The sequence below is a fragment of the Lepidochelys kempii genome, chromosome 10 (genome assembly GCF_965140285.1).
Source record: "Lepidochelys kempii isolate rLepKem1 chromosome 10, rLepKem1.hap1, whole genome shotgun sequence".
NCBI lineage: Eukaryota > Metazoa > Chordata > Testudines > Cheloniidae > Lepidochelys > Lepidochelys kempii.
The window spans coordinates 77,147,486-77,172,044 of record NC_136389.1 but is presented as its reverse complement, the minus strand read 5'-3'; the positions used below and the strand labels follow the sequence as shown (position 1 = coordinate 77,172,044).

At 48.8% G+C, this 24,559-nt stretch overlaps 1 protein-coding gene across 3 annotated transcripts in view; it reads left to right on the top strand.

Annotated features, from left to right (window-relative positions):
- The first annotated feature begins 3,893 nt into the window (after positions 1–3,893).
- Positions 3,894–24,559, top strand: part of ADAMTS17 (ADAM metallopeptidase with thrombospondin type 1 motif 17) — a 256,462-nt gene continuing 235,796 nt past the window's right edge. For all 3 annotated transcript variants that reach the window (XM_073304275.2, XM_073304274.2, XM_073304277.2), the window contains exons 1-3: positions 3,894–4,069; positions 5,047–5,381; positions 19,444–19,609. In XM_073304275.2, the coding sequence (XP_073160376.2) occupies positions 4,000–4,069; positions 5,047–5,381; positions 19,444–19,609 (571 nt within the window). In that variant the 5' untranslated portion in view covers positions 3,894–3,999. The remainder of the gene's footprint in view (positions 4,070–5,046; positions 5,382–19,443; positions 19,610–24,559) is intronic.

Here is a 24,559-nt window from a genome sequence, read left to right as displayed (position 1 = left end):
GCCCTCATTCACCCACGGGACAGGGACAGTGATGACTGTAGCACGACGAACTTCCCCACGCTGGCCCGCTTCATGGGGAGCTGGTGGGAAGAGGGTAGTTTCTTTCACATGGCAATTCAGCCTCTCTGATGAGACTGCCAACAGAGGTGCCAGGTATTACAGGGACATTTGTCTACTAAGAATTGGTCTGGAACCAGCAGCTTACCTCACACAGGCCACTGAATGGTCATCCCGTGGTAATGACTCCAGTTGATACTGTGAGGGATTGAATCGCCCAGAGAAACAAGGGGACTTAAATCAGAAGTAAGGGGTGTGATGCTCTGCCCCCAAACACTCCCATGTTATATGGCCAGAATAACTTAACTGAGACCATAGAGAATACTGATGTGTTAGAACATCCCGAACCCACTTCCTATCAGATCACAGAACATCAAGACTATGGGGTGCATATGGAGTTCTTAGGTGACTTACATCCCCTGTGTAGAGTAAGGGGGCATTTCACAGTAAAGCTGTGGCTGTGGTAAGAAGAGCAAAATCAGTAGGGCATGGGCAGGGTGATGGCAGAGAAAGGCCTGGAGATGGCCTCTAGGATCCCAGCTCTCAGGGAGCTAGGCAGGTTGAAGCAGCTCCCAGAAAGAGAGTTTGATCGTGAAGAAACCAGAGCTTCTGTGGTGTGTGATATCACTGGAGGAGTTAACATGGCATTTTCCTTGGTCTGCCAGAGAGTGCATTTTCCCCTTACCGGGGTGTCTGAGCTCCTTGCTCCCTCTTCTTTAGTGGTTGCCGTAGTGTCTTTCTACTAGGAAAGAACCCATTTAGGTGTCAGGGAATGATATTTTAAAAATCAGAAACTGGGATGTTTCCCTTTGTCTCTCAGTTTCACTGGGATTTCGTTCGCCCAAATGTTTCGCAACATTATTTATTTTTAATTACTTTTGTAACACGCCTGCCACTGCAGTAGAGCGACTAATCCTGTGGTGAGGGAGCAGAAGCAGAAAACAAAACCCTCTTCCTTCAGAATAAAAAGATGAAATTAGGCAAGTGAGGTGATGCATATTAATCAAATATTTCACTTAACGCAGTGCATATTTGCATAAAAATCTTCAGATTTCTGGACCTTCAGCTTTTACAGGTAAGCATATGAATAGCCCTGTATGTGCTAATGTACCTTGCTGAACTGGGACCTAAATAATTCTGCAGAGCGAGGAAAACCGCACAACTTTCAGTGGGAATGGTGAGTATACCTTTAAGGGCTGGGATAGAAACTCGCTCTTAATCGACAATGTCGTTTGGGAGGGACCTGTATGAAAGGAAGTAAAGAGATTTAGCACTTAATTAGGGAAGAGGAGAACCAAGCTTGGATGTCTATTTGGTGCCTGATTTTATCTTTTAATCTGTCTTTATATTGTTTGGTTTTGTTATTAATAACGTGGGGATTTGGGGGCATAACCTGAGTTTGTGTAGTTTTCTGAGCCAAGATCTGGGCTCGGAATAACCCCACCTCATAATGATTTTTTTAATGGTCTTCTCTTTGTTCTTTTCTCTGTTTGTGTTGTCCTTTCACAAGCTTGTATGTAACACTTCTTATGCTGTTCTTTTCCCAGTTGGCAAGCAGTGATTTCCCCAGCCCTGCTCCTTGTTATGGGTCTTCCTTTGAATTCTTCTAAGATTTCAGCAACAAAGTGATGATTATTTTTTTTAACAGAAGTTTGGAAACCAGGATGCAGATCAACTGCCAATAGTTTTAAAGGAGGTACCAATTTGGGCCTTAGCTACTTGCTATGGATCCTGTCCTGCCAGGTGCATTAAGCCTGATCCAAAGCCCTGTCTGGGTAATGAAAGAATTCCATTGGTTTCAATGGACTTTGCATCAGGCCCAAAGTGGCCTCAATGTCAGTTAACATCTATGGGAAATGAGAACGCTTGCGACTTCTCTGGAGCATCAGGGAGGAACAGATCCTAAATGAACTGCTGATGGCTCTTAGGAATCACACGAAAACTTTCTATTGGTGACAATCCATTTCTCTTTCACATTTTCAGGTGTTTCTCTTCCTTTGTTCTTTATTATGAAGAATATTTGCACGAACCTATAAGTACATTGTCTATAAGACTTTGTCGGCTCATGCAGTTTATTCCTAACCTCATAATTTTTATGGCAATTAACTGAGACGACATAAACAGAAGATTAAGATTTCAAGTGGAGTACAAACTGCAGGAAATTCAGGAACCGGTAACTTTCTTGAGAAATCAGGATCCGATATCTTCATTTTCAGCTTTGCTAATGAAGAAAAGGAAATGCAGAAAACATGATACAACATCACAATGGTTGAATTCTGTGATGAATTAGTATGGTCTATGTGCCTGATACAAGACTGAACCGTTTTTAACTGTGTCATAGGTGCTGTACTGCTAACAGCTGATGGAAATTTTTATTTAAAAGTGGCAAAGGTCCTGTGACTGGCAGCAAGAAGAACTGAGTTTTATCCCTATGAAGTTCCAGGGAGCTCTTGTGTGCAGCATATCAACAGTTGTTAAGTTCTAAGTGGCCCTGGATTTGTTACTACCTTCAAAGTGGGAGGAGACAGGATGGTTTAGGAGACTGGTAGTGGAATATGGAGCTTTTCACTTCTCCAGCATTTCCAAGAAGTCTTGGAATTTTGCACCATTTACAGAATTTACACTGGGATTCAGTTAAGATATATGGTGGTACTGACTAAATATAGTTACCTTCTGATGCTTTTATTTGGCCAACGCATATTTAATTGGTGGCCTCACTCCAGTCCCTAGTGGTCAGATGTCTACAACAAAAAACTAGTCGTACACGCAAGTTCACAGTTGGCACTAAGTTGTGTAAAGCTGGTGGTTTCAGCACAGAGATGAAAGGGTGAATTGGCCTGGAGACTGGATTCCTTTCTCCTACATTGAGGTGGACTTTCCATGTTGATCTATTAGAAAAGGGGAGGAGGGGAAAGCTTGCAATGCCACAGCCCATGCTGTACCTCCTCCATGGCCAGTTTCTAGAATTGTCCCATCTGCCCCTTTCTTAGTATTCCTGCATAGTCACTCTCTTCTCCTGGGTCCCAACTGGGAGAAATGCATGATGTAAACAAAGAGCCGAAACAGTGATGTGTAAATAGAATTTTAAAATTTTCCTTCCCTTGTAGTAATGGGAGCTAGCGCGAGTAACACAAGGGAAGAAATGTGTGTGGCTACAGCATGTGATTTTTTTTTTAAAGTTGGCTGTGGCACTTTTTAAAAGTGGGGTGGAGTACGAATTGTTTCTCCTCTACTTTTCCAACGTGCCTTTCCAAGAAGCCTTGAAATTTTGCACCATCTACAGAGTTTACAAGGAGATTTAGTTAGGGACAAAATCAGTGTGGTGGGAAAGTTTCTCTTTTTGGTCTCCCCCGCCCCCTTTTAATTTTCATTTTTGTCTTACTTTTTAATCACCTGAAGTTATTTAAAAACGTCCTTAAAGCTGGGACTCAGGGTTGCCTGGAATGGCTCCTGCCCGCTGCACAAATGCTTTGCTTCCTGTTTCAAGCTGGCAAATAGACCTTCCCGCTCAGCATCCCCTATGCTCATTCCGAGCCCCAACCCAGCTGTGCAGGTAGCTTCACCTCAAGGGGGCTCCCCGCAGCCTCGCTCCCTGGCGCCACCTGGTGCCAGTTCCCCCTCCCTGCGCGCAAACCACGTGTACCCCTCCTCCCCTTACAACCTAGCTATTTACTCCAGTGTTTGAAGCGGGGCGCCCAATGGGAGAGCAGGAGGTGTAGCTCTCGGAAGCCGAGCTCCAATCACCACCTGGGACGGCAAAGGGGAGGCGGGGCCGGACTTTCACCACGTTGGGTTTGTCCGCAGCGCTAATTAATTTTTCCAAAGGCTGGGAGGGCTTCACTCCAGCCCGGGAGCTTGCTGCCGCCGCCACCAGCCAGCCCTTCGCCGCCTCCTCTTCTGCACTGCACAGACCAGTCGCTGGGGCCCCTCTATTGCAATAAAATGTTTGACGGCTCCCTCCTGCCTCTCTTATTTCCTTTCCTGCTGCTCTGGGGACTGGACACCGCCACAGGTAGCGCTTTTCTCCCCCCCCCCGGTCCCCCTTTTTCCTGAGCCCGGCATCCCCGTCTCCCCTGGGCTCTGACAGCCGCGGTGGCCCGGGACCGCTGCGGCGTTTGCCCCGGCCGGAGCGCCGGGGCTGCAGAGCTTGAGCGTTGCACGCAGGGCCGGCGGCGTGCGCCCCCCGGGGCTTGCCCCCCGAGAGCTGCTGCTGCCTGGCCGCGATCGCCGTTGGCCGGGGACGTCGCTCCAGGCTTCGGCAGCTGCTTTTCCTGGTCCGGCTGCGGGAAGGTTTCATGGGGAAAGCCGCCGCCTGTCCCTGGTTCTGGCTTTCAACTGGCTCCGCTTCCCCTTCTCCCCGCGGGCTTTTAGGGGGGCTGGTGAAATGCGATGCTTGCGGCTGCGTTAGAGAGACGGGGATTGCAATGGTACAAGGAGCGGGTTTAGCCTTCTTGCGTGGTTTCCCCCGCTCCTCCTTCCCGGCACGCTTGGGCCTTGGAGAGACCGAAACAAACCCCCCTTTCCTCCTCCTCCTCCTCCCGCCCTCGGCCCCACGGGCTGCGGAGCCCTTCCAGGGCAGGAAGACGCGAGGCTGCAGCCCGGGGGCTGCGCGCTGGGACCCGGCTGCGCGGGGCAGGGCGCGGGGGGCTTGGCGCTCTAGGGGGGAGCCCAGCGGAGGGTCCCCGGCCCCCCTAGGGTCTCCCCTGGGGCGGAGGCGCTGACGTGGGCGCCCCCCGTGAGCGCCTGGTGCTCGTGGGTGGGCAGCAGGGCTGGGGGCGGGGACTGGCCCCCCGGGGCGCTCTGGCTGCGGCGCGGGGGGCGCAGGGCTCCCGAGGGGCGGGGTGACGAGCCGGGTCGCAGCGGGGATGGGGAGGGGCGTTTGCTGGGCGCCCCCCCCCCCGGGTATCCTGGCTGGGGTGTGGAGGGGAGGGGGCTTAGCCCCAGCCCCCGGGGCGCGAGTGACCCGGCCCCTCTGCTTCTCCCCCGCAGCCGGCGGCGCGGAGCTGGAAGTGGCCATCCCGCAGCGAGTGGCGCTGGAGAAGATCCACCTGCTGCAGCCGGCCGGGGCCGCCGGGGCCGGGAGCAGCCCCTGGCGCTCGCCGCCCGAGGAGGAGGCCGTGCTGCTCCGCCTGCCGGCCTCCGGCCGGGAGCTCTACGTGCACCTCCGGCGGGACCTGCACTTCCTGGCGCGGGGCTTCGCGGTGGAGGAGCCGGGAGAGGCCCGGGCCCGCCGCCGGCCCCCGGCCGAGCAGCTCTGCTTCTACACGGGACGCGTGCTGAACCGCAGCGACTCCTTCGCCGCCGTCAGCACCTGCGCCGGCCTGGTACTGCGCTTCCCGGGGGGCTGGCTCTAGGGACCCCCCCTGCACCCCGTCCGGCCTGGGGGATCCCTGTCGGGGGAGGGGCTGGCTCTAGGGACCCCCCCTGCACCCCGTCCGGCCTGGGGGATCCCTGTCGGGGGAGGGGCTGGCTCTAGGGACCCCCCCTGCACCCCGTCCGGCCTGGGGGATCCCTGTCGGGGGAGGGGCTGGCTCTAGGGACCCCCCCTGCACCCCGTCCGGCCTGGGGGATCCCTGTCGGGGGAGGGGCTGGCTCTAGGGACCCCCCCTGCACCCCGTCCGGCCTGGGGGATCCCTGTCGGGGGAGGGGCTGGCTCTAGGGACCCCCCCTGCACCCCGTCCGGCCTGGGGGATCCCTGTCGGGGGAGGGGCTGGCTCTAGGGACCCCCCTGCACCCCGTCCGGCCTGGGGGATCCCTGTCGGGGGAGGGGCTGGCTCTAGGGACCCCCCTGCACCCCGTCCGGCCTGGGGGATCCCTGTCGAGGGAGGGGCTGACTCTGGGGATCCCTGTCGGGGGAGGGGCTGCTCTAGGGACCCCCCTGCACCCGGTCCGGCCTGGGGGATCCCTGTCGGGGAGGGGCTGGCTCTAGCGACCCCTCTCCACCCCGTCCAGCTTGGGGGATCCCTGTCAGGGGAGGGGTTGGCTCTAGGGACCCCCTGCACCCCGTCTGGCCTGGGGGATCCCTGTCGAGGGAGGGGCTGGCTCTAGGGACCCCCCTGCACCCCGTCTGGCCTGGGGGATCCCTGTCGAGGGAGGGGCTGGCTCTAGGGACCCCCCTGCACCCCGTCTGGCCTGGGGGATCCCTGTCGAGGGAGGGGCTGACTCTAGGGACCCCCCTGCACCCCGTCTGGCCTGGGGGATCCCTGTCGAGGGAGGGGCTGACTCTGGGGATCCCTGTCGGGGGAGGGGCTGCTCTAGGGACCCCCCTGCACCCGGTCCGGCCTGGGGGATCCCTGTCGGGGAGGGGCTGGCTCTAGCGACCCCTCTCCACCCCATCCAGCTTGGGGGATCCCTGTCAGGGGAGGGGGCTGGATCTAAGGACCCCTCTCCACGCCGTCTGGCCTGGGGGATCCCTGTCGGGGGAGGGGCTGGCTCTAGGGACCCCTCTCCACCCCGTCCGGCCTGGGGGATCCCTGTCGGGGAGGGGCTGGCTCTAGGGACCCCTCTCCACCCCGTCCAGCATGGGGGATCCCTGTCGGGGAGGGGGCTGGTTCTAGGGACCCCTCTCCACCCCGTCCAGCATGGGGGATCCCTGTCAGGGGAGGGGGCTGATTCTAGGGACCCCTCTCCACCCTGTCCAGCCTGGGGATCCCTGTCAGGGGAGGGGGCTGGTTCTAGGGACCCCTCTCCACCCTGTCCAGCCTGGGGATCCCTGTCAGGACGGGACTGGCTCTAGGGACCCCTCTCCACCCTGTCCAGCCTGGGGGATCCCTGTCGGGGGGCGGGGCGGCTGGCTCTAGGGATCCCTCTCCACACTGACCCGTCCCACTTAATTAATCCCTTTGTTTCAATGTCTTCATGCTGATGGAGGATTTCTGTCATCTGAGATGCGATGGGTGGCAACATCCCCGGGGCTGCTCTGCTCACTGCTCCCCCTCCCTCAGGTGCTCTGCTTGGATGGGAACACAGAGGTCAAAACCTGCCCTCAGGGAGGGAAGCAGCTCAGCAGCCAGATCTTGTCTTACTGACTTCCCAGCCGCCTTGCTCCAGTCAGGGTGGACTGAAAAGCCTCTGACGCTTCTACCCTTTAGGACGTGTAGAAGTCATTTGTGACAGGCTGCGCTCTGCAGTAGTAGCCTTGATAAATCTCAGTACCGGACTGTCCTGTACTGCCCATCTCAGCAGCTAGTTACTTCTCACCCAGCTGCTGACTGTCACCTGCCGTGTGGTATGTGATTGGCAGCTCATCTGGCCAGAACAAGGCTCAGTTGATTAATCTCTGTTCCTGCCACCTGACTTGCTGTGTGGTCTTGATCAAATTGCTGTATAAGAGCCAAGCATCATGAGCTGGAACTTGAGTCTATTTATTTCATCATCTTGTGGTTGCACTTACCCCTTGCAATGTTTACTCAAAAGAGTACAACATGAGTCTGGATTCTTTATTAGGCTCCTTATCTCCTCCTATTTCCTCCCGATCAGCTCTTTCCCGACCAGTGCACATGCATATCTGCTTTTCTGCCCTGGAACGGCAATTTAGAGATTCCCGATAGCTTTGTCAGCAACAGAATAGCCCGTGGAATAAACTGCTTAATGACATGAAGATGCTTTTTGCACATTGGGTGGCAGAATTTCTCCACCTAAGGATTAAGGGTTGTAGTTGGGTTTGTAATACAATGGGAGAGCATTGTGCTGCCGGTGAAACATGAGTTAGAAGCTGGTGCGGGGCCGCCTTTCAAAGAGAGGTGCATTGATAATCTTGGAGTGGGATGGCTGCTTGTGCTGTTTGACTAGACTGTGGAATACAGTTGGCATTGCAGCTTAGCCATTCCCTTGCCCTTCAAGCAGTAAAAGGAATTCTTGTTAAGGATGGCTCTCCCGTTTCTTGATCTTTTGCCTTGGTCATTAGAGGTTTGAGTACTCGGGTGTTTGGGTCATTTATTGTTTTTTCATTAGTGTTGTTAACTTTGATTCCTGAAAAGAATAGGAACATTTACTGGGAGCCTTTGCTTATTGTTTCAAGTACGGATCTATTGGCAAACGGTTAATCTAAAGTGACTTGGAAGTAAGAATCTACTCTGCACGTGGATTAAGCAGGGTTTGATGCTTTCCTTTGGAACCATATGAGGGCGCTGTGCCTCAGGTAAAAGACAGCATCCAAGATATTGAATATTAGCATATTTATGATTGACACTGTAAACTGAGACGTATACCACCAAAAGCTTCTTGACGTTTAAAACTGATATCTCTGGTTTTAGCTTTTCACGGACAGCTCTGAACGTTTGCCACGAAGCACGCTTTGTTAATCCCATTTATGAAGTGCTGGGCTTTTAAAGATACCTATTCTAGCATAGCTAAAAGGTACGACAGGCAGAGAAGAGAACTTTTTTGAAAGGGGAGTGTAGTTGTAGGCACAGTATTAATTGCCTGAGATCTGGGAGTGAGTGAGGGGGAGAGAAGAAAATTGGCATTATTCCCAGTGGAAAAGTTGGGGCAGAGGTGGTGGGGGGTGGAACTAGACTAGTTAATCTTTGTTCTCTACTCTCCAAATATGAGTCCTGATATTTCTAGAGCAGGTCTGAATTCTAAACAAGCGTCAGAATGATTCATTGGAGCTGCCTGACATTTGGTTCAGAAAACGAGTAGGTTCGATGGAGGACAGTGACATGGACACCAGCAGTCAAAACTGCTACTTGTTTACGTGGGTAAATTCAGGGGAGTTGCACATGCTTATGCCACCTGTGCGTTTGTTGCTGGGAATGGTGGAGGCAAATCTATTGCGAGACAAAGTACATCAGCATACTGGGATTACTCCTCCTCTGTTGGGTAGGGCCATGACGTTACTTTTCACCTAGTTAGCTTCGTAACAGCCCTGTGAAGTAAAGAGGCAGTAACCACGGAGCAGGACACTAAAGCTGTTGTTTATGTAGAAGTTGCACCAATTAAACTTAAACTGGTTTTAAAACTGATTCAGTTAAATTCATGCAAAGCCCTGTGGAGACATTTTTATTTTAGCTTGAGTGATTTTTTTCAGTTGGTTAATCAATTTAAGCTAACTTGATATAAACCAGGTTTGCATCCATTTAAGAGTACTCGCGTGTCTTTTGCATTGTTTAACTAAACCAAATTTTAAATTGTACCTCTAGTTAAACTGCTGTAGCCTTGTGTGTAGACAGTCCTTAAGGGCACTGAGAGGATGTGTGACTTGACTTGCTCAAGGTCATACAGGAAGTCCACGGTTATGCCATGTATAGAACCCAGGTGTTCTGATTCCCAGTCTTGGTCTTTAACCACAAGACCATCATGTGGTACGTCCCTTGGCCCACTCCGCTTCCTGCAGCCCCCATTGGTCTGGAGCAGCAAACCACAGCCAGTGGGAGCCGCGATCGGCTGAACCTGCGGATGCGGCAGGTAAACAAACTGGCCAGGCCCACCAGGGGCTTTCCCTGAGCAAGCAGTGTCCCAAGTTTGGGAAACACTGCAGTATGTTGTTAATTTCAAACTGCCACCTAGACCTTGTCTGCAATAGAAAACGAGGAACTCATATTTTCCAGCAGTGCAGCTCTATGGATAACAGAAGTGGTGGAGGTTATAATGTAGATGAAACAGACCTGCTGTGTGCAGGGTTAGATAACCTGGTGGTAAAACCCCTGGCAGCTGATGTACACTGTTGCTCCCAGGGTTGCTGGTGCTTATACTGCCATGGGAGATTTCCTGAACATTGCTAGTGTAGGCCCAGTTGATAGGGCTTGTAGATGCTCAAGACACCTTAAAAATAGCTTGAGCCTAGAATGGTTGTAACACGGTGTCATTGCCTAATGATGGTACCAGTTGTGTTGTAACCATGTCCAGTAACCGTGCTACAAATTACGTGTCAGGTGAGTGTAGCACGATTGGGGCAAGCGGAGTACTAATAAAAATACAATCCCTCTTGCGCTGGGAGGAGAACTGAGCAAGAGCTGGATTCTACGGTCACTTCTCGGAGGGCTGTTGCTAGCAGTTTCCCTACCTACGTTTTTTTTGGCTTGTTTATTTAAACCCTGCTGGTGCTGACAGTGTTGTTAATCCTTACATGGGCTGTGGAACAGTTTCTGACTACAGGTTGTACCTGGGTTAGGGGAGGGTGCTAACCTGTGTTACAACCGAGTCCGGCTGTAAAGAATGGGTCACCTAAGTACTACCACTGTGGGGCTGCACACCTAATGGGTCACCTAATGGGGCTGCACACCTAAGAATGGGTCACCTAAGTACTACCTACTAATGGGTCACCTAAGTACCTACTGTGGGGCTGCACAGTAAAAAGCCCCATTTGGAGACTCTGCTTCCAACCTGGTAGCCCCTTTTCTCTTCCCATTCACACATTCTGACTTGCAGCGTACGCGGGACACACCTGTTGGTTTAGCCGTGTTCCTGAAATGTGCTACGCTCTTGGACTTTGCAGGGCTGTACTGCAGCTAGGGAGCATAGTTAAATACACCCTTTGGTCCCTAGTGCACTGCAGGATTTTAACTGTGTTGGGGAGACGACAGCTTTTACGGCACAGACAGGCTAAGTTCTTGGCACTGTGGTCTAACCAGAGCTAGTGTGGTACTTAACATGGGGGTTTATTCCTCAATAAAAAGGGTTGACTCATTTGCACAGGCAAGACCATGTGTTATAACAACACGAGTGGGGGACTGTTGAGTTTTTAAACATGTGCTCGGTTGTAGGGTCCCACCTGGTAGCAGCCGGCGTCAGAGACAAGATAGTGGAATGGGGGACTGCTGGTCTCCTTTAGTATGGAAATTGTAATGTTTGCTGCAGGCATCTGAGAACTCTATTTATGCATCGATACTATGTATAACATCACAGATCCAGTTAATCTGTTCTTATTCTGGACTGATCCCAACCCTCTAGCAGAATTTGGCAGAGCAGTGCTTGACAGCTGCCTTCCATTGTGTTTTTGTTACTCTCATGGTTGAAGCCATAGTATAGAATGGATAAAGCTTTTTAAATGCCAAGCTTTCCATATGTTAAGTGCCACACTGTCTTCCCTGAGTGCTAGCAGGCTTATCAGCTGTACAGACCCCCTTACCCCCGCCCCCCAAGTAAAAGAAAACGTGAACCCTGTCTGCAGGTGACTTTCAGTCATTCATTTGCCTTGTGGCGTCCAGCATGGTGGTATGTCTCCATTTGGAATTGGGAGTTTTCAAAGATTGTATTTTAAGTATTAAATCCTTCGCTTCTCGTTCCTGCCAGAGTCTCTGTGAACTGCTAAAATGAGACACTATTCATTCCACATTTGATTATGTTTGTACTTCAGTGACAACATGCAAAGTATGCAGGGCAATGGTGAAGGTGGTTTTGGTTATGCGCGGCTTGAATTTTTGACAGTGTTTAAGTGATTGCGCTTAGAGATGAACTGAGGATGTCATTTCTGTGTATTAGGTTTAGACTGACTTTCGGATCTCTCGTTTGACGTGGTGTCTGTTCTGGTTTAGAACCCAACCTGAAACCAGAAATCACTGGGGCAGGTTTGGATCCAGAGACTTGTCTGAATTACCCTTTGTGTGGCCCATTCTAAAATTTGGAGGCTGGGGGTTTGGATTCAGACTATCACTAGTTTAAATACACATATTCCTGAAGCTAAGATGTAAGTGAAAGACTGAGTGTTTCCCTCTACCAGCATCATTTATCTTAATTTCCACACCGTATTTCCAGCCCCTTTGAGTTCAAGCAAAACTTTGTGCAGCCTCTTTTGAGCGGAGTAGATCAGTGAAAGCAGATTACCTATAGTACAAAAGCTGGTCAAATAAAAACCATGAGGTCCCCATTGTACGATGAAGCAAAGTGATGGAGGTTACACTCAAAGGAATAAATTAAAAGCTGGGAAACCGTCAAGGTTTTCCAGCATTGTCCTCCATATTCAGCAGAGAGAAGAGGACTTCTTTTCTTTCCAGCTCCACACACAAAAGGGAAAGAACAGCAGAGCAACGAGGCCATTCCATCTAAGCTTTGGAGCATTTTGCATGGGCCATTCTTCTTTAGATGGATGTGGACAAGCTTTGGCAAGTTTGCACAAAAGGAGACGATAAAGTTTTCGGCTGGACACAGTTGAAAATGTGACCCAATCAGGTGAGCATTGTTCGGGAAATTTGAGTAGCGAGCTAAGGGGCCCTCCCCTTCGAGGGGCTAAACATGCTCCAGTACTGTTGAATTCAAGATGAAGTAGTCAAGCTATAGTAGATAAGTTGCGAGAAAGTCCGTGCTGTTAGAGAAATGGAAGGGAATTTTTCTTCCCCAGCTTGCGTGGGAGGCGCTGCACGGGTGGAAATAATAACACCAAATGCTGCTTGCTATAGCGTGATGGTCAGGACTTCTGAGCACCAGACAAAAGGAAGACAGTGCACCCATAAGTTAGCTGCAGTAGGTAGGAATATCGACCATGTCTGTCGTTAGTCCTCCTCCCACCTCAATGACTTCCTCTTTATTGGCAGACAGGAAGTTGCAGGAGTAACTAAATGCCTTGGAAAGGCCATCAAGCCTGGGTGATGGTAGGGAGCGTTTGGTCTATTCAGCTGCTGGCTCTGGGGAGCCCAATCCAGAGGTTCGACACTAAAAGTACCCCAGCTGATCTCTTCTGGGGTGACAGTGTGATTGTAGGGGAAGGGGTGGTCTCTAGGAAAGATACAAAGAAGGCCCCAAACAGGTGGGTTGAGGCCTGGTTGTGCAATGTGGAGTGACTGGAGAACTCGTGAAATTAAAACATTTCAGAGTCACAGCTGAGCAATTGGAAAGGGAGTCTGTCAGACTGTTTAAAACTGTGTGCACGTGCCTATGTAATTAATCTCCAATGCCTACTGAGCACTTAGGGGCAAGGACGCCTCTGTTAAAGATTCAGCACCCCCGCCCCTTCAGTTGAGAAAAAGAGAGTTCCCACTACACATTTCTGAGACCCTCCTGCAAAAGGTTTGCAGGATTGGGCTCATCAAGTATAAAAATCACCCTCTGAGAAATCCTCCCACAAAACAAGATGTCAGGTGGAACATTCCTAATTTTTCTGAAGGAAAAGAAAGCAAACTTCCTTTGTTCAGGATGAATAATTAAAAAAAAAAAAAGACATAAGCACAATTTAAAAAATCCTCTGCAGGCCACTTTTAAATATATATTTTGTTACCTTTCTATGGGTGGTGTTAAGGGATGCTCTGGTATTGAAAATGGTGGTACAAACAATGTGAATGCTGGATTGTATTAGCATGTGGTATGGACCAGAACCAAAAGCAGTGCACTTGTGGAAGTTTGGATTTCCATCTCTAATTAGCACCATTATGCTTTGGCTACTCTAGTATGTACTGAAAAATCATCCAACCTTTCCTTACCTCTGATACTGTTCCATCAGTAATAGCTAGGGTCCTAACAAATTCACGGGCTGTTTTTTGGTCAATTTCATGGTCATAGGATTTTAAAAATTGTAAATTTCATACCGCTGGGCTGCTGCTGGCCGCTGGGCTGCTGCTGGCCGCTGGGCTGCTGCTGGCCGCTGGGCTGCTGCTGGCCGCTGGGCTGCTGCTGGCAGCCGTGCTGCCTTCAGAGCTGGGCAGCTGGAGAGCGGTGGCTGTTGGCCGGGAGCCCAGGTCTGAGGGCAGAGCTGCTGCCAGCCGCAGCGCAGAAGTGAGGAGTGCGTGGTACGGTGTGGCCACCCTTCCTTCTGTGCTGATGCCTGCAGAGCTGGGCCCTCCTTCAGCAGCCGCCGCTCTCTGGCCATCCGGCTCTGAAGGCAGCGCAGAAGTAAGGATGGCAATATCGCAGCCCCTCTAAAATAACCTTGTGGCCCCCCTGCAACTCCCTTTTGAGTCAGGACCCCCAATTTGAGAAATGCTGGTCTCCCCCGTGAAATCTGTGTAGTATAGGGTAAAAGCACACAGAAGACCAGATTTCACGGTGGGAGACCAGATTTCAGAGTCCGTGATGTGTTTTTCATGACCGCGAATTCGGTAGGACCCTAGTAATAGCCAAAGATGGGAGCACGGCGGTAGCCAGGGCCTGGGGCAAGTCTGGACAACACAACGGTAGAAATGCTGGAGAATGGTCTTCTCTGAATGCCAGTGCTAGGTCAGCCCGAGCAGTTCCTTGTTGCTACCATCGGAGGCAGTGTAATGATGTGAGCTCTCCTCCAAAAGCATAGTGTAGATAAGGCTTAGGGCTTGTCTACACTTACAATGCTGCAGCGGCCTAGCTACGCTACCGTAGTGCTTCAGTGTAGCCGCTACCTATGCCGACGGGAGGGGTTCTCCCACTGGCGTAGTTAATAATCCACCTCCCCTAGAAGGGGTAGTTAGGTCAACGGATGAATTCTTCCAGCACCCCAGTGCTCTCTACACAGCAACTCAGGTCAGTTTAACTACACTGCTCAGGGGTGGATTTTTTACACCCCTGACTGCCGTAGTTAAACCGATCTACTTTTGTAGTGTGGACCAGGCCTTATGGCAAACAAGATACTGCGTAGACACCAGGAGGGTGATGAGCTACTGGTAGCAGAAGAGTAGATTAGTGTTAGCAGATGTTTTCTTGCATGAGTGATCGATGTGTATACAAGCCTCTGGGAAGCGGAGACTGTGTTTGAACTCCTCATTGATCACATAAAGAAATAAGGAAGGGGATGTTTTCTGCTGGTGAGACATCTTGAGTTGATCAGAGATTGAAAGTTGGATAGAAGGCAAAGGAGGGAACCATTTATTGTTCCTGGGGTGTGGTGTGGCTGGGGGAAGGGTAGACATCTTTTTATTTTGTTATTTGAATTGACTTGCAGTTCACTTGCATGCCTTGTGAGGGTGAAACTATTCCAGCCTTGCTACTAACTGCACTGAGTGGTTCTGTCAGTTGTAATGTCCTGTCACACTAATTGTAAAATCCAAGTTAGATTCATACCTCTGATGACAGTGAATTTCTAGAGCTTCTGTGGAGCAGCAAATAAGCCCCCACACTGAATTTTTCTCTTCGGATAACTCTCCTGTCTCAGGTTTTTGAAGGCAGTCGGCTGATGGCTTCTTGCCTTCCAGCATACCCAAGCTCTGCTGTTATTTGATGTAATGACGTTGCTTGTCATATGCTATTGCTTACATATTTTCTTTGAGAACAGCAGCATAAAGACCACGGGAAGTATCCAAGATTGTGATCTCTTCCCCCACCCCCCCAATGTAAATTGACAGATACGATACTTTATTTAATTGGAATGATTGAAGAGAATTCCACAGCCGGAGACTTGGGAAAACCAGCCTCAGCAGTGATGTTGCATTGTTAGTAACTCCAGAAACCAGCCCCCATTCCATGCCTGAGCTAGTTAGGGGTAGATTGTGCTAAGGGAAATTTAGTACAGCCTTGCTCTGATGCTGATGTCTCGTTTGAAGACTGGTGCAGTCAGTGGATTTGGAAGCATCAATCTGAACAACAGTATTTGTTGCAGAAAAACAAATTAATGAACTGAGTCAGTCAATAGTCAAGGCACTAGGTCATTATGTCCCTGAGTGAACCAGAAAGGCTTCAGCACTCCGTACCAGCAAATTTGGGGGAAATGGTAAATCTCTTTAGATGTATTTGATGGGCCCAATCCTGCAAACTTTCCATGCCTCAAACTCCAGTTAATAAGCTTGTAGGATTAGATCCTAGATTCCTTCTTAACTGGTGCCAGGGTAGAGACGTGTAGCTCTTTTCCTCCATAACTGAGAGGAAGGAGTTTTTGCAATTCCAAAGCAAATGTGAAACATAAGGACTTGCCAGTGGTTTAAATTATTTTTGCACTTGATGCCAGAAAGTTGGGCTAACGTTAGGTGGTGATGAAACTGACTTCTTCTTACATATTTTTGGCCCCAGAGAAAATGGCTGGCATAGTTTCAGGAGCTCTGGTGTGGTTTTTAGTACCACAGCACCAGATTTACAGCCCTTCTCCTATATAATTAAAACCTATATTTAAAAAAAAAAGGGGGGGTGGGGGTTGGGGCTGCCTCCCAGCAGGAAGGTTGGAATAAGGAAAGCATGTAGTGAAGAGCGTCCTAGGGGAAGCTAGAGTTATTGCTTTCTTCAAAATGACCCTGGCAAAGCCCACTTTGTTATTAAAGATAAGAAGCCTGACTCTTCCAAAACTCCAGTGTGGAGCAAGTTATGTGAAACTATTAGGTGTTCCGTGGGACCCACAAATCACTGTAATTCTTGCACATAAATAGCACCTTCCATTTGGGACTCTCTCTATTTGTAGTGTGCATAGATGAACTTCCCCTCGGAGCCCTCCTTTGAGGTAGGGAAGTCATTGCTATCCATGTGTAAGGATTGGGAAGGGCTGACCTGGGGCACCAAGGGGTTTTAAAGCCCAAGCTTTCGAAAGTGGCCTCTGATTTTTGGGAGGACTCCACGTTGGGTGCTCAGTTCTCTCCAATTCCTAGACGTTCTGTAGAAATGAGAGAGTTAGCAGCGTCTAGCGGAAAATCCTTCCATGGGAATCCGGGGGCCAGACTCTGTCAATGGGGTGGCCCAGGTGTAAGTGAGCACAGAATCTGGCGCTCTGTGTGGAAACTCAGAATGTACGGTATGTAAGTAATGTACATTTTAAATCATGTTAGTGCAGTCAGCGGTTGAATGTCCTGCAGGAGCACGTATGTGCAGATCCCTTCTTTGGATGCTTGTCTGACTGGCATAGAACACGTTGAAAAACCCATCTAGTCTCGCTTTCCCTATCCCGTGGCTGTTACATACGTGTGCCCTGCAGAGAGAGGTGAACAAACGCAGCCTGAGCCCTTTTAAAGTCAAGCTAACATGCACTACAGGCCAATCTAACATGTGCTGAATTTATAGGGGCCTTCCAGTTGACTCCAATAGAAGTTGGATCAGACCCTTAGTTGTGTAGCATACTTTCAAGGGATCATATACAGTAAAATGTCCTATTTTTAAAACTGTTTGTTTATTTTATAGTAATCAAAATAATTGATGAATCAGTGCAATGAAAAAAGTCGGTATGTATTATCAGAAAACCAGATTATCAGCACACCCCTTTTCTCCCCTGGGTTAGTAATCTCCAGCGGGGTGAGTAAAAATGGAGAGCGTTTTAAAAGATTTCGGCTAGGGTGAGATCCTCACCCTACTTGGTCCCCTCTGTGCCAGTTAAAGGGCTGGCATGGCTTAAAGGGGCTCCAGAAAGTACTGGATTTGGCTGGCAGAGGAGTCCCCTCATGCAGGAAGTGTGGAAGACAGACTTGGAGCAGTCCCTCGCAAGCCCAGCATAAGAGTCTGGGCTGGTGGCAGGGCTCCTGCAAAGACTTGGGGCTGTGCCGTGGCCCTGAGGGCAGCCTGGGGAGGCTGCTCTTATTCAGACAAGCCCCAGGGCTGTCTTTGTTACTCCAAGGGCAGCAGAGAAGCTCATAATTGGGAGGACACAAAAGTGGCTTAAAGCCACCCTAATCTCTCCTTCCCTAGGCTGTGAGTTCTGCGTCGTACCTCGCAGAACCGCAGCAGGTAGAATCTCAGTGTCTTCTACTTCTGGTGTTTTTTGACTTGGTTGCAGTTTGTTCAGCTGGGGCAATGAGAGTAGCCGAGTAAAGCTCACTTCTGTTTACAGGCATTTTTCCTGGCCTGGCTCTTGTGAGCTAGCAAAGACCATTCACTAACCATCCATACTGGCGACTGGGTCAATCCCATTAAAAGAACTGGTTTCACTGAAATGATCAAAATAATTATTTTGATTGTTGTTCACAAAATGTAAACTTTGGGGCACAGCCTGCCTGAGAGTGCCGCACCCCTTTGGAATTGTGTGCTCTGGTGTGGGACCGGTGTGTAGCTTGATTGTCTGTTGGGCTGCACCAGTCCATTTCAGGTACAATTTTCAGAAGGACACAGAGCTGAGTATTATGGAAAGAGGACCTAAATATTGGGTTTCTTCAGCTTTCATGACAAGTAATGCCTGGCGCTTTTTCTCCATTGATCTCAAAGCACTTTACGAAGGAGTTCAGTATCATTAGCCCCATTTTAAGGATGAGAAAACTGAGCACAGAGAAGCGAGGTGAGTTTCCCAAGGTCATGCAGTAGGCCAGTAGCAGACCAGGGAATAGAAGCCAGGTCTTTTGAGTCCCCGTCCAGTGCTCTGTCCACTAGGGAACACTGCAAATAGGCAAGGCCATGTTCTGTGAAGAGGAATGTAGGAACTAACTTGTCTGCTGCAATGGACATCACCTTAACCTTGTGTTCTGGAAATGAAACAAAGAGGATCAAAGACATATAAAATGTTAGCATGTAGATAGTGATGATCAGATTTCATAAGTAGGGAAATCCACTCTAATGTCATGCATGAGAGATGCAGCTCTTTCCGTTTATAGGAGTGGGTGTGGGGGGGTTCATTCTGAGTAACAGTAAACGTACAAACTTAGTGTTTCAGATAAAGTCCAGCAAAGAAAAGCCAATGGGAGTTTATTACTGGCATCTTCAGGGTTGTTAAAAAAGAAGAGCCCCTGACCATCTGGATGTGTGTCTGACGCATATTCAGCTTTACCCAAATCGTAAGAGGCCTCATCCTTTCCATTATCATTCATCTCTTCCATTATCATCCACCAAATCTTTTCCCTTTCCCCAGCTCTGGCCTCCTGACTCATCCAACACTTGTGTCCTTTCCAGCGCACTTGGCTCTTTGGCTGATCCACTAGCCTGTACTTGGCGGCTTCCATTTCAACCACCCCCCCCTTACAGTTCTCTATCTTCTTAACCTCCAGTAGCGTCCCCCCCATTCCTCGCCCAGCTATTGCTGGTACTCCACGAAACACTAGACCAGTTTGCTAGGTGAGAATCTGGCCCTGTATTTATACTTTGGGGACTCAATTGGTTTTCTAGCTTTTCTGAACCAGTTTGTGCATCCCACCTCTTCTTGTCAGAGACTCCTCTAGCTCCATAATTTAATATGTCCTAATATTAAGAAGTTTTTTTCCTGGTGTTCATAAAGTGTTTTTATAAAATTTTAGGAAAATGCATATGTGTGCTCCCACAACTTCAAAAGGAACAGATTCTTCAGTCTGACCTTTGTGTTGGCTGCTAAATACTTTGAGGCAGGGACCATCTCTTTGTTATGTATGTACAGCACCTAGCACAATGGAGCTTCTAGGTGCTTCAGTAATACAAATAATTAATACTCTTACCTTCCACTTAAACACACAAACAATGGGTGGAATCTATGGGCTGCGTCATGCTGATGAGACTAGATGATTGTCTTGGTCCCTTCTGGCCTTAAAATGTATGTGTACTCACAAATGAGCTTGAAAATGCATTGCTGTGAAGCGATCTAGTGGGAATAAGAAAAACACTGAGCACAAAGAGATCTGGGAAATACAAATAGTTAACATGCCAAAGGAACTAATAATTTTTCCCCTGTGTGGACAGATTGGCTATATCCAGATTGGAACAGAACAGTTGCTAATCCAACCTGTCAATATCTCGGAGACCTCGTTCAGTGGAAGAGAGCATTTCATCAGGCACAAACGATCCTCAAAATCCAGCTATCCTGCTAAATCCCAGGTCCCTGACCAGCCCTGCAAAGTCATATCAGGTGAGTTTGAGAAAAGGCACAAGAGATCAACTGCGTGAATGCATTACGGTCATGACTGTTGTTCTGTCAAAGATCTGTGTTCACCGGTGCTCCAGCTCTGAATTTTAGGACAGTAAGAGGTAGTGATGAATGACATGGTGATGGATCATTCAGGCAGAGAGGGTTTAAAAGTCAATTATGCGAATACAAACATAAATAGACTCATATGCTGGGTATTGTTTAAATAGTTTGAAAAATAAATATGGTCTGAACCTTTGCTTAAATGGGTTTCTTCGAGTTACACTGTAATGAGAGGCTATGAAGAGTGATTATAACAGGCTAGAGAATTAGGACCCCTGGTTTCTATGCCTGTCTCCCAGCATTCTGACCTTGGACAAATCTCTTAACCTCACTGTGTCTGAGCCTCCTCCTCTCTAAGTTGGTTAGAATAATACTTGCCCGTGTCGCGAATGTGGATGCTTGTGAAGTGCTGTGAGAACCTGATTGAAGGCACTGTACACTGTTCCACTTTTATTGGGCTGATCTTACAGCATTTTAAGTCAATGGGAGTTTTGTCAATTGATGTCAATGGGAACAGGATCAGGCCCTGCCTGAGAAAACACTCTCATTTACACACCTAGCTTTGTCATTTATTTATGAATGCTGAAGATTCAAAGGTGCCTCTTGCAGAGAGTGATCTCAGGGAATTGTTTGTAGGAGGGAAGAGGTGTGTATTCCATCCCGGATGGTACTGTTAGAGTTTGAAATGCATAATTGGACTATCTGGTAGGGGGCAGAGATGGGCAGAATTAATTTTTGGTAAAAATTGTACGAGATCTAAAAATATTCAGTTTGTCCTCCACACATTTCATCTGTCTGAATTCAGACTGTTGGAACAGCCAACCGTTAATATAAACAGTGATGCAAGTCATGCAGCCAGATGAGCAAACTTATTTCTCATTGAATTTGTAAATGCGTATGTGAATCTGAAATTGTCAAGGGTAGTGTGAACCCAGATTTCACACCTGAAATCTGGCTTGGGTTTGGTTCCTGCCACTTGATTTTTCAGTGTGACATTCTCAGCAAATTTTGGCTTATCTATTTTGGGAGTAAAGATCTTTTAAAATGGCTGCTCAAAAGGAAACCAGTTTTTGTGATCATTTAAGATAAATGAAATGTCCTATTCAGATGTCCCACTTTCCTGGAGATGAGCCTCAGGAAGCTTCCTGTCTCTCTCTAGCCCTGTGAACCCAGGCTGGAGCTCCAATGTGATGGACTCCTCCTTTGCAGCAGCCTCCTTAGCAAACAATTTTCAATGCCTCTGTATTTGTATCTTTGGAGTCAGTTTGGTGTGTGTGCATGTGTCTATCTTCTGTGGGGTTTATAGGCTTTAACTGGAGGATAGTGTCTGAACCAGAACCCCAATCCAACCCCCTGGGGATGATGGTTATTTGAAATCAGCCCTAGATCTGGCTCTTGTGAATAGAGCATATCTCTCTCTAAGGTGCTGAACCCGACTCCTTGTGCCTCTTAACTAGTTGGGGTTTGGATTCTGAACCCAAATTGTGTCCTCATTCCTATCTCTGGAATCCCCATATACATGGATGACTGAGGGAGGAGAGGGTCTGCTGAAATCACTGGGTGTTCGGGAAGTTCGGAATTGCCAGTCTTTGATGATAACAGAGTGGGATAATGTTAGAACTATTTTTTTTATTAAACGAAAAGGAGGACCGAAGAGGATGTAATTATATAAGCAACAAACCCCAGGTTCTCCACTGGGATAAGAGAGAGCAAGAATCTCATTTAATCAGTGGCACTTGTGTTCTTAGTTAACATTTCTCTGCCTATTGATATCCCCCCCCCCCGCTCTTTCCTCCTACCCCTTTTTCACCTCTTCAGTCACCCCAGAGGAATAAAAGCCAAAAGCTTGGGTAAGTGTATCCACTTGGAGAGTTTTGTGCCTATGAGCCCCTGCAAATCTTCTCAGCCTTTCAGTATGTAGCAGCTGTAGTGAAAACATTGAATAAATGCAGCTGTTCCCACTGCCCGTCTTACCCCCCCCGCCCCGCGGTTCTATTTTTTGTTGGATGTTAATAAGAAAACAGCTGGTGATATTAAAATACCCTCAGAGATTCCAAGAAGATGTATGAATGTTTAGTAACCATGTCCTGGCTCCTCCCAGTTTTAAGACCTAGGGCCAGATCTTCAGCGAGTGTAAACTGATGTAGCATGGACTTCAGTGGAACTCTGTCCATTTACACTAGCTGGGGATCTGTCCTAGAAGGCTGAACGCACAGATTTCTTACATACTCTGCCAAGCCCGGTCTCATTTCATGAGTGGCACTATGTTCCTACATGTTTTGTTCCCCTTACCTCTTCCCCTGCTCCCCATCATTCCTGATCCCCACTTCTTGTACTGGGTGAACTCTGTGCTGGGTGGAGCAGTGGCAGACAACTGCTCATGCTGCGTGCACTCTCTGACGCTATGTTGCTGTGGGGCAGTCAGGGAAGCAGTAGACGTGGGAGTTGAGGTGCTCAGGAGTAGGGTTGATCAGGTACTCTGGGCAGAGTAGAGAAGATCAGGAGCTGGAGCTGCTATGGGACATTCAGGGAGGTGGCAGCCATGAAGGTCACTGATATTGAAACCAGCAGGCTGTAGGAAAGGCAGTTGCGGTTAGACTTGAGGAGCTGGAAGGATTGTAGTGAGGTAGACAGAGGGCCTCAGAAAGTTTGCATATCCTCTTGTTAAAGGATGCCGCGTTTGGGGATTTAACCTTTGGACCTTAGCTCATTAATTTGGATTGTCTGGTCAGTACTGGTTGCTGATTGTTGACAGAACGCGGTTTAAAGCAGAGACATTGTTTTCTCTCGTGTGTTGTACAGAGCTGAGCTCTTACCTCACCAGCGGCGGTTGTTGTGATGGGTTCAGACCCCAAAACCCTGGCTCCAAACCCCCTGAACTGTGGGGAGAGCAAGATCTGGATCGGAATTTGGCAGCTTGGGATCATCCCTAGTGAGGCTGACATGTCTCATGCCAGAGGTTGCTCTTGCACATGCAACATTTTGGACCTCTCAGGCTTTCCAGAAAAGATTTGACAGCTACGTGCTGTAGTTACTGCATCTCTATTCCTTACAGCAAATACAGTATTTACTAACACAGTATAAAATATGATCATCCATAGTTTAAACTGTGCTTGTCAGGAAAACAGCCTGTGTGCGTGCGGTGTTGCACATTACAACTTATTAGTCAGCTACACCTTCATTCTTCTAGTCCACTGAGACGCAGTGGGCTGCCACTGCAAAATTAAAGCCAGTTCTGCATGGTGCAGCGCTCCCTTCGCTCATTTGCTCCATTGGAGTCCAGGGAGCGCAGAACTTTGCAATACTGGGCTCCTTGTTTATTTACAGCCTTTTGACGGTGATCAGTACCATCATATCTGAGCACCTTGCAGACCTTTGCGAATCTACCCTCACAACGTTCCGGTGAGGTAGGTCGGTGTCAACCCCATGAGGGAGATTAAGAGCCTGATCCAAACCTGTTGAAGTTGATGGAAAGTCTCCCATTGACTTAATGGGCTTCGGACCTGATCCTAGGTGACCTGCCCCAGGTCACCCAGGGAGTCTGTGACAGCTGGGAACAGCCCCAACCTCTTGAATCCCAGTCCTGGACGTTGACCACAAGACTGTCCTTCCGCTCTGGCAAGGTTCATCTTGTGTTCCACATTACGGGACTGAGTTTGCAAACCTGCCAGGTGGACGTGCAGCTCAAATGTACAATGTAGGAATCTTCTACTGGTTCAAGCAGCCACTGCCACAAGTTGAATGTCAGAAAATAAGGGAATTGCTCATGGGCCTTCCTGCTAAAAAGCAAACTCCTGAATGTTTTTCATTGTTGCAGGAAAGAAATGTAAGTCATGGTTGTTAATAGGCTTAGCACACTAATGACCTAATTGACTTCTGTCTGGTTTGGATTAACTTTTGTGCACAAGGAGTTTAGAAACAGAAAAAAAAAATAATCCTCTCTGCCACACCGAGGTCCGTTCCTAGTGAAACGGCATGGAAAGGATATGTGAGCGGCTTGCTTCCAAGCTTTCTCATGGGAATAAAAGACCTCATTACTAAGAACTGGAACTAAGGAACTGTCCAGATTTCCATTAGGGACCCCAGTTTGCTTGTAACTTGGCTGTCAAATATGACACAGGCTGAAATTTGGCATGCACGGTCAGAGACTGCAAGTGTTTAAGAAATATGTTTAGACACTATACATTTTATATATACTCACATAGCATGGAACTATATATTGTGTATACATACCAACACTCACGCATGTGTAAATATGAATTAAAGGGTTTATTGTTTTTAAGCTCTGGGAGTGCCATGGTTTTGAATATTTACCAATTCTTAGTTGTTTTTTGTGTGTTCTTAGAACTTATCAAAGCTGCTCTTTTTTTTTAGTTTTTCCTTCTGAACCTTTGTAACTCGGCGGACAGTAAAGTGAACTAGTGCCACTTTAGATTTATTATTTTTTTGGGGAGGGGAGGGGGGTGTAAAAAAATAAGTAAAGCTTCAGATGATAAGGTTTTAAATAGCACTGATTCTACCTCTCAACGTTTCCAAAGGGTAAAGCGGGATGGGTCCTGCTCCCAGGGAATGGGAGGTCTTGGGGGAGGGGGGGTCAGGTGCTGCCCCCCCCAGGAGGGAGGCCTGAGGTGGAATGGCAGAGTGAAATTGCTCTATGCTCACCCCGTAGCGGCGGCTCCTGTCTCCTGGGGCTGGCTGGGCTTGTCTCCTGGAGCCTGGCACGGGGTCACATTGTAATGCCATTGAGGTTTGGCCCGGCCCCCACACCCCATGCTGGAGGGTCGGCTGGGCTAAATTTGAGGGAGCGGCACTGCAGCCTGGGGCACATATTCAAGCACCACTCCTTCAAATTTGGCCCGGCTGCCCTCCTGTTAGTGGGGGCTAGGGCTA